Source organism: Aphis gossypii, chromosome 2 (genome assembly GCF_020184175.1).
Source record: "Aphis gossypii isolate Hap1 chromosome 2, ASM2018417v2, whole genome shotgun sequence".
Taxonomy (NCBI): domain Eukaryota; kingdom Metazoa; phylum Arthropoda; class Insecta; order Hemiptera; family Aphididae; genus Aphis; species Aphis gossypii.
The window spans coordinates 25,573,769-25,584,842 of NC_065531.1; the positions used below are offsets into that span (position 1 = coordinate 25,573,769).

Sequence of the window (11,074 nt, forward strand, 5' to 3'; positions counted from 1 at the left end):
ACAATTTACGTTCAATAGAACAAATATTCTGAGTGTTTACTTCAATATAAGAGCGAATTTACCTATTATCAAATTTAAAGGTAAGAATATTACTTAGGGCATTTCAATGGTTTATTTAATATATTAATTTTGAAGTGAGTAAAAGAGATTTTAAAATTCTTAAAATTAAATAATTTATTACTTATAAGTTATTACATAGAAAGAAAACATGATTTCATTTTTTTTTTTTTTTTTTGTATCAATGTTATACTGCAGTTTATATGAAGTGACCATTATTTGAGTGTCGTACATTAAATTAACTGTCCCGTATGAACATTGAACATAAGTTAAATTATAACATTTTTAGTCATAAATCATAAAATATTATAAAATTAAACAGTAACCCTTCTATCATTTTTTTATTTATACATTTTATTTGTTTTAATTATTATATAAAATGTTATAAGCAGATATGAACTTATGAACAATAAAAATACTGGAAAAAAATAATAACACATTTTAAGTATACGTATTAAAAAAATTAAAGATCAATAATAATTAAAATCATTAAAAATATTTTAAACTAGCCGGCGTTATTTGGCCTTTAGTTAACCAGCAGGTCGCGAATCAATTTTTTCTTCCTTTTTTTTTAACAGAAAAAAATTTCTATTTGATTATTAACTAAATTTCAGGAAAAATACTTGAATATTTCTACAACTATAGAAACTTGAATTTATACAGTTAAACTCAATATCAGATTTTTATGAATAATAGTCTTATGTTTTTTATCATACGCTTGTCGTGTTAAGAAACGCTTTCACGCACTTTAAAATAGCAGGTATAAAATCCTTAATTGAATGAATCATATACAAATACAATACAACAAGTAGAAAAACAATTTCCAACAGAAAAATATTACCAATAATAAAAACATATAAATTAGAGGGTATTATTGGAGTGCTATTTTAAAAAAAATAGTTTCCACTATATTCCCATTTGAATAAATAATTATATTTAAAACGACCCAAGAAAAAAACCAAAAAATCCTAAGTGTTTTATCAGGACTCCTGGGAATCTAGGAAGTCACCAGAGGGCGATGTAAAAATGAAACGATTTCTGCTAAAATTCCAGACGATTGACTACGTCCAATTTCAAATGAATCGGTTAGGTAGGGTAGTTTAAGAGAACAATCGTTTTTATGAAAAAGCGAATATTACATTTTATTACATAGGTTATTATAATAGGTACAGTACGCAGAATTTATTATAGTAAAAAATAGTACAATATATTAAACTTTCTGTTGAAGAACTAAGGGAGGAATGTATTGGTTTTATTTCTATTGAGTTAAGCGAAACGTGACAAGCGCCAAAACATCTGCAGTTACATTTATAATAAAATGTTTTTACCTCAAATACGTTAGCTAGTTAACATGTTTTTTCTATAAAAACTTTATGTATACAAATAACACTTTTAATATCAACAATCTGCGATAAGAAAAAAAAGAATAATACTAATATAAAAAACATTGAGTTAAGTGTAAGCTTAGATTAGAATATAAATTACTTTTTAAAGTAGGTAGGTATATGATCCCTATCATTAACCTATAGTTAAGTGAAATTCAAATTCATTATCAAATTCTAAACATTTAAAAATCATTAATTAACTATAATATTTATACAAATAAACAATCATAATTGTTTATAACATTCAACTTTCGCTGGCATACACTTTCTATAATTATACAACGCATGGCTTGTGACGAAGACTTTTAGAATAATAGGAATAATATAGACATAATATAGGTACTAGGTAGTACATAAAATTTATTATTTGTTCCGGTGTTTGTTCTATTTGATAAACGTTTGAAAGAATTTATACACTATGGCAATTTTGGATTTTTTCCTCACACACACACACACACACACACAGATACATATATATTGCCAATACAATCATAATGTTATTTTAAGAGGAAAATTGTACCAAAACCACATTTCTGCAGTCGATTCGACATCATAATAATACACTGATGTTGTCGATTTATGATTGACGTATAATAATCATTAATCACTTACGCACCGAGTAAAAGGTGCAAATTGCGTTTGGATCAAAGAACTCGCGTCTACTCGACTACTCGAGACAGAATGTTGCTTTGTATAATTACGTCGAGACTTGCTAAATATAAATGTTTCTCTCTTCTACATTCCAATTTTATTATTATACAGTATGATTGAAAATAGTCATACAATTATATAGTTTTCATTGTGAGGACGACTAAACTAAATAGACAACACTAAAGTTTTTCAAAACATTAAAGTATTTTAATGTACAATGTAAATAGCACACTATAAAACATACCCGATGTATTAAGTTCATTGTATTTTATTAGTCACTTGATAAGGGGAAAACTATATGTTTGTAAATATTTATAGTTAAAAAATAATAATTATTTCCTTCGATATTTTAAATACTATTATAACAAAGGTATAATAAGGAATTTATGCATACTATAATTTATATCACATTATATGTTTAATTCCAATCAAAAGAAGTGCAAACTCAAGGTTAATTTACATTACTAAAATAAGCGGTAATAACTAATAGAAATTGCAATTGTATAATATTATTAATTATTAATTCACGCAAAATTGATATTTCATTTTCTCATTAGTAGATAATTTTTTCAGCATACAATTGTTATAACTTACAATTTATAGTTAGGTAAATTTTAATGGATGGTTCTTATAAGTTATAATGCACAAACCAGAGACCAAATACAAATAACAAGTTAATTTAATTTAAATTATTCAAGTGCAATTTAAAATAAGACACATGTTTAAATTGAATTTACAGTGCTGAAAATTCTAATCACTAACACCATATACGTGTTATAAAAATGTGTCATATATGGGCACATGGTTCCCAAAAGGCATAATATATCTATTATAAGCAATCATGTTGCATTATTTAAATCCAAGTATAGTTGCAGTTGGTCATGATAGATTAAGATAGAAAAATGATTTTTTACTTTTATTATGCTTGTCTTATAAGTTTTTAAAGGTTGGTAATTTTCCTTCAACACTATTGGATGATGCAACTTATATGTGTGTACGCCGTACGGTCGTATGTGATAAAACCAATGTCTGCAGGATTAACGTATGTGAATACCCTGTTTAAATTATGTCATTTTTTACACTACTTTGAATTGTATAAATGTATTTATTTATTTTACACGAGTACTTTTTCCCATAGACAGTTTAAAAGCCACAGGTTCTCCCGTCATCACTGACGTTCACCCAAACATAATTCGCGATTTATTTCTGTTCTGTACACCACACTCCCGACAACAACAAACGAAACATTGTAAAGTTATTATTCAATGAGATAAGCATATTGCCTGCTGTTTTTTCTCGGTTTCATTGAATTTGTAGATATTGAAAAAGCAAATATCGATAAAGTTGGATATGTACAATGGAGCATTCAAGTTTAATATCCACCCAAAAGAATAATTAAAAACACAAATGTGTGTTTAAATTTGTAATTAGAATAATTTGGCCTTTATCTCGGTTTCGTAATTTTGGCACTACACGGTTAAATGTACTAAAATGATATATTCTGTGATATACCTACTAAAACTAAAATTAACTTCTAAAACTTTTCTGTTTTTTTTTTTTTTTTATATACATGTATATTTAAAATTATAAATATTATTTAATCCACTTGTAATGAAATAATTCGTGTTCAGAATTCTTAATGTTTGTATCAATAGTTATACCTATAACTTAAATATTATTTGTAAAACAATCGTAGGTATACTTTAAAACGGATTATAACAATCTACCTAGTTAAAATGTTGATACTCAAAAAGTAACAAATATTAGTTTGCTACATAAGTCAAAAATCATACTATATAAAAATACTTGATTTACTTATTTATTAAAAAAATTCCTCGATAAATTTTTATTTATGGATTTTAGACACTCTAGTATAAACAAAATAATATGATAGTTTTGTTAATTTAATTCACTTTGCTTTTTGGTGATACAATTTATTTTAACAATATCATAATAAATAGTATAATATAATATAATATATAATTGTAATTAAAATTAAAACTATTAACATTTGTTCAATATAAAAATCAAGTAAAAGTATAAATTATTATTTGGTAAAGTTAATTCATAAGCGTTATACGTTATTATATCCGGGATCCATTTAACGCAAGACATTCAATATTTTTATAAACGTTTTCTAAAATAATTAGAATCTTACGTTAAATTGATCACCCCATATAAATAAAAGTTAAAACTTACTGTAATACTGTCAAGTACGTATTTTCATAACAGAATAAAAAACGATAAAATAACTATGTCTCAACATAAAATGAAAAAAATATTGTTTATTTTTATCAAATTAATTCAATTTTGGTTATCATGACGTAGACTATTATTAATTTATGTATTTTTTTTCTATTCAAACACGTTTTCAGACTAAAATTAAATGCGTAAGTCTTTAAACATTCGTTTCAACTGACTATAATAGACATTGTTAGTTTTAATCAATTACATATCATAGTTTTACTAGTCTTAGAGGTACTATATAAACTATAAATTAATATATCATAGACTAGACAATTTATAATGTTAATCCTTAAATATTTATTTTAAAATATTAATTAATAATGATAATATGATTATTAATACCTACTAAATGGAATTCGCGTAATTAATACTTTTAAAGAATATAAAATCTAATAACATTATCTTCGACAATTCCTTTGAACATATGATACCTACTTGAATTTTTAGCATTTTTTTTTCACTCAATTCATGTTTTCCATAACAAGACATACAAGATGATATAATTAATTTGTTATTATTGAGACAAATATAAACAAAAACCATAAACCTACTGTAAAACATATATTTTTAATTTCATTTTAAGTAAAACATAAAACTTAAATAAATTTACCTAACGATCTAATCATTAATGATCGAAACTTAACTAATATATTTTTTGTTGGACATACCGAGTTAATATTGATTCGTTAATTTAGCATTTATCTTCATAAACTTAAATTGTCAATGTCTCGTTTAATATTATACACTGTTAATAACAAAGATCTATGATGTTATTTATTCTACTGCAACCAATCGACATCGACTTTACCAATCGTGAAAACATTTTCATACCCAAACATGTTACCTTCATCTAACAAGTACGCACAAAATATCGAATTTAGAGCAAAAATGTATAAAACAAAAACAGCCTTTTCAAAACAAAAATAATATTATTTACTTAAAATTTTATAATAAGAAAATTTATTTTAAGTCGTTTTACTGTATGGTTGTTACCGAGTGTATCTTACGACACCGTGTAAGTACCTAAATAGGAAGTATAATATACATCCGATTTAGTAAAAATATGAACTTTATTATGTGCTAAAAATAACTTATAAATTACTAAATGTTTTTTTACTTTCAAATAAAAATTGTATCATGTATAAAAATAGCAAAATTATCAAATAAATAACACAAAAATAGGCTAAATATTTTTTAAATTATATCATGTTTGTTTAGCAAATGCATTTATACCTATACATAAATAAAAATATTAAATAAATATTTATAATTGATGAAAAATCTTTATACTGTCATTCATTTTTAAATTATAAAAAAAAAAACCCAAATCGATCTTGTTTAAAATTGGTTTTCGAGTAAAAATTTCAACTTTTCTCAATTACCTATTTTAAAAAGTATAGGATATTTGTTTACTTTTGACCCCTAATGAATGTCTCAGATCTAATTATGGTATAAATTTAGTTATTCTTAAATAAAATAAATAAATATACCTATACATTTTTGGAAAACCAATACATTTATCACTTCGCTCAGAATCTAAAGAGAATTTTAGCACCATAAAACACTCCTTAAATAGTTAAATATAATACAGTTTAATGTATAGTTAAAAATATCTAAACATTTATAATTATAATCTTTAATTATCTATAAGCTTTATAACTTGAATATTATATTTATTATTAAAATAAAAATTTTGGGTAAGCACGTATGAGTCACCCGATAGTTCAAATGCAAGATGGCATTAACAAAGACACTACCGAGGATACGTACTACCTATTAAAAATAATTAACTTATTAAAATATTGGTATTGTGTTTATTAAGTGGTAAATGTTGCTTGCGTATTATGATTTTATGAGAAAGCGATGATACTTTTAGTTTTATTTTATGGTTAGGTAGTCTTTATAGTCGGTTATAGGCCTCAACTATAATAATAAATACATCGGAAATTTACGTCAGACAATTCGTACTCTCAAGAAGAAAAAAAGAAAGCCTGACAAATCATAGTAATATGAACGTGACTTATAACTTATAATCTCTTATGTATTAGAAATATCATGATGTGGCGTGATGTCACTATTAGTGACAGATAGAAAGAGAAGAAATCTTTACACTTCGCTATTGTATAATATGACACAAATGATAAATCGATTACAATCAATATTAATTCATTCTTCATACAAGTGAAGTTATATAATTTATTTGCTATTTAATATAAAATTATTATTTGCCCCTTAAATGCATTTTTAATAGATGCTATAAAACAGTATTTATAATAATAATAAAATATTTTAAGAGGACTTCGTACCCACGTGACTTATTGTCTTCATCTTACTACCACTTAACATACCAAATTTCACACGCAGAAGAATATACAACATGATTATACTCTGTTATTTTTTATTTATATTAGAGTGAATTGTCCTATTATTCGATTTAAAGGTAAAAATATTATTCAGGGTTTCGCATAGTATTTGTTTGATGTTAAAAGTTTAAAACAATTTATTAGCATTTTAAAATCCTCATGACTTGATTGAAAACAATTGATTCCTAAGCGTATACCATTAAACCGGGGAGTTATGGAACTTAAGAAAATTATCTTCATAGATTGTATTACATAAGACATATATTTATATATTTATAAATTAGATACCTATAAATATATAATAATAGCCTAATGCCTGGAAATAACATGGAACTTATTAGTTATATTATACTTTAGACAGAGACAACTCTTAACAGCCTCGTAGAAATACAATTATAAATATTTTAAACAATTTAAACCTAAGAATTTATAAATAACTAATAAGTCTGATATAATATACCCATTAATTAGAGATAGGAAATTATGGAATAACTAAAAATGAAGGTTCCTATTAGGAGATTACTGATTTGAGTAAAAACTATTTAGTAATTAGTTATCTAGTAGGTATCTAAAACCTATATTTATTTTATTTCATATAAAAAATATAATACATACTAATATATTATTCTATGAAATGTAGATATACACTATACAGTGTACACCTTAATATAAAGAATCAAATAGTGTATAGATATAATACACTTCATGTCTATTTTAATGATATATGAAAATTATAAAATCTATTGTGATATGAAATAGGTTTGATTATGACAAAATAATCATAGTTAACGTTTATTATTATTGTTATTATTTAATTTTTTTTTTTTTTTTGGCAGTTGACATAGCCTATATTATGTCAATTGACAGGAAACATGCATTGTGACCACATAATATAACTTCTGATCTCGTTTGTTCAACTATTTTTATTTTAAGTGTGATACCCAGGAAGTGGCCACTGTGAGTAAGACTTTCTACACCGATGCAATTACTTATAACCCCCAACTATGTGTGAACAATTTTCTTTATTATAATTATTATTATTTGTGATTATGGCATTAAAGATAAGTCACATGGTATTTAATCCAAAAACTATGAATAATTAAATAGCAGACAATTAGGAAATACAATTTTCTTGTAGTAGGTAAATAGGTAAATCTGTCAACAAAATCTGATGATCAGGTACATACAATTTAAAAAATCTACCTGCCAACTGAAGATTTATTTGATAAAAACTATCAAGGTCACCTGCTTTTCAATAGATGTTAATATAATCAAAGACATATACCTACTAGTTTTTTTATACTTTTATTTCTCTAATGAATTCAAATACTTATACTTACATATAGTTTTTTTTCTAAAGGCAACTACTTCAATATACCTATATAAGAAAAATAAGTATAGATACGCATGTTATGCCTAATTCATTTCTCTAAATATGTGCACAAATTTATAAGACATTGTTATACTACCACCAAGTTTAGCATCAGAATAAAAATACAATTTCAATCATGTTTTTTTTTTGTAAATTTATTGCATCAAGTATTTTATTTTAATTAATATCAGTGTAGGTGTGATTTAAAATTATTGGGTACGACTAAATAGCATTAAATAAATAAATAATGGCATTAATAAAATATAAAGAAACGAAGAGGTATTATTATTATTAAAGTACCTAGGTAGAATAAATAAAAATCTTAAACAAATTGAGTAATTTAAGGATTAATAAGTAGTCATAAATCTCAGATCAAAAAGTATTTCATTATAAATTAATAAGCAAAGGTAAATAACATTTTAATACAACATAAAAAAGTTTGCTAAAATGTTATTGCTTTATCAGTATACTAGGTTTTTAATAAAAAAAAAAAAATATTTAATTTTAAGATTTAGCAATGGACACATAGTTTACAAAATTAATACATCAAACTAATTTTTATAAGTCATTAACTTTTTTATTCTACGAGCGATATTTAAAAGATACTAGGAACATGTTCTGAGAACTGGTAATTTCTTAGAATCAAGATGAATGGCAACCCTAAATTTCTAATATAAATATTACCTACACTTTATTTTACATTATAGTGTTTTTGCCTTTATTTTTTATTTTAATAAAATCGCTAAAAAGAGAATTTCCCTAGGAATAATAATGCACAAATATTGATAATTGTTCATCATGTTAATAGTTAATCAAAGATAATAAAATGAGAAATGATTTTCCTCTTGATTTTCTTTAAGACTTAAATGGCTAAATATATAAATTATAAAATACTAGATCATTTTTATAAAAATGAGACAAGTGATCTTCATATTATAACTCATTCATTAATTTGATTCTAAAATTCTTTTCAATAACTTTCATAATAGGTATTTGGGACAAATTAAAAAAAAAATCAGTATTGATGATTACTAAATGTTAAGAATGAAATTATGATTTAAATAGAAAAAGTGAAAACATACCTAAATCTCACTATACATTTTTGAAAAATGTACAGAAATTACATAATAAATATTGAAACCATAACAGGTATTAATTATTCATTTAAATTTAGATGGGTAAATTAAATATTATAAAGCATTATACTATTGACTATGAATACGTTTTAATCAATATTAAATTTCAAAGCAAACCTTGAAAAAAAAACAATAATGAACATCATCTTCGTCCAAGTCATACTGTACTTGAATCATTCTTATCGTACACATTACATATTGTTTTAGTTTTATAGATCGTACTTAAATATTTATGATTTCTAAATGTTTCTAGAAATAAGGAATGTAAAACTCATTTCTTATTATAATCATACACTACCAAATGAGCATCACAATCAATAGGTAATCATTAATTTAATGTCATGTGAGGTAAAATACAATTATAGAATCATAATTTTCTGCCAAGTAGGTATTATATTTATATGATAAAATTATTTCTATACTTTGAAAATATTTAAAACTACAATAATATACTTTTATACCATTGTTAAAAATATTAAAAATTCAAGTATACCTATACCTACCTAGTTATTTTTTGATTTCATTTCTTTACAGAGAAATAATTATTAATTTTTATTAATAAAACAAGTTATCTTTTTTTTAAATATATTGACTAACACTTACCTATGCCTATTCCAAAGGTAATAAAATATATTTATTTAGAAAATTTAAATAAAATACATAGAATTCAAAACCTAATTAAATAAAACTTTTGGCCAAAGCCAATATTGATACAAGTACCTATAGAATGATTGCTTATTACACGAAACACACGACACCCTATATTACTTTATAGATAATATACCAAATTAATGGAATAACTATAATTATATTATCTTCAAGCATAAATCTTATTCCACTGGTAGGTGGTAGCTGGGTGTATATCAGTAACATGTCAGTTGAGAGCTATGTATAACTTACTAGGCTTAATATTTACCAAGCTATAACAAGTAATTATATTCCACTTACCGACGCCGGAGGTGACCATTCTCTGCTTTCCGAAACATCTTCAGCCATCTTCACCCTGCAAGACACAGTACAACAAGGATGGTGATAGATACGTTCGGTAGTGTTTGGCTGCTTGGTAGTGTTTACCTGTGATGTTATCGTCGTCGGACCATCTGTAGCCACGGATATTGTGTTAAGCACCACCACCACCGGCAATGGTGTCGAGAAACTCCGTCTACTACAGCGGTCGCAACGACGGTCGCACGGTGACCTGCTGCATTTTATTCAACCGCACAATACGCGTCGTTGCGATGATCGAACCATCGGGACGTTCACACCACGAAAATTTACGGATCACGACCCCACGGAGAGGAAAATATTTAATACGAAAACGCCGACAATTTCGCTCCAACGGTCCTGCGAATACCAATGCTCTCCTGTGACGACGGCAACAAGAGTGTGTATCAACATTCAACTATCAAGTATCAACGACGGAGGAATCGAATTAAAAAAAAGAAATGTGAATAAATAAATGATAGGTAGAGTTGTAGATACTGGTGCGTTTTCCAATCAGTGGTACAGGCGTTACAGTGCGGCCAAATACGAACGCGCAAAATGTTGTTATACCAAACGTCTACAGCCTTTTTTATGGTATAGAACACCAATATTATAATGTTATAATACTCATAATATTATGTCTCATATTATACTAAAATAGTATAATATTATACTATACTGTGTGTGCGTGTGTACTTCGAAGTTTTAATCGTGGTCATAGAATAATAAATATTTTTTAGAACCAGATACCAGAACACCTTTTAAACATAATTCAAGACTTCTAGTTATTCGAAGACATTACGACTCGTAACTTACGAGACGTTATTCGTGTAATAAATTTGACTCTTTATCATTTATTTCGAAGTTTTTATTTTTCAT

At 25.4% G+C, this 11,074-nt stretch overlaps 1 protein-coding gene across 11 annotated transcripts in view; it reads right to left on the minus strand.

Annotated features, from left to right (window-relative positions):
* LOC114128686 (rho GTPase-activating protein 21) overlaps positions 1 to 10,666 on the minus strand; it is a 60,837-nt gene extending 50,171 nt beyond the window's left edge. For 7 of the 11 annotated variants that reach the window (XM_050198896.1, XM_050198894.1, XM_050198895.1 and 4 more), the window contains exons 1-2: positions 10,286 to 10,659; positions 10,160 to 10,214 (exon numbers count right to left, since the gene is read on the minus strand). In XM_050198896.1, coding sequence (XP_050054853.1) covers positions 10,160 to 10,207 — 48 coding nt within the window. In that variant the 5' untranslated portion in view covers positions 10,208 to 10,214; positions 10,286 to 10,659. Of the gene's footprint in view, positions 1 to 10,159; positions 10,215 to 10,285 lie in introns of all 11 variants that reach the window. The other 4 variants (XM_050198891.1, XM_050198888.1, XM_050198886.1 and 1 more) reach the window with 2 other exon arrangements.
* Positions 10,667 to 11,074: the final 408 nt, after the last annotated feature.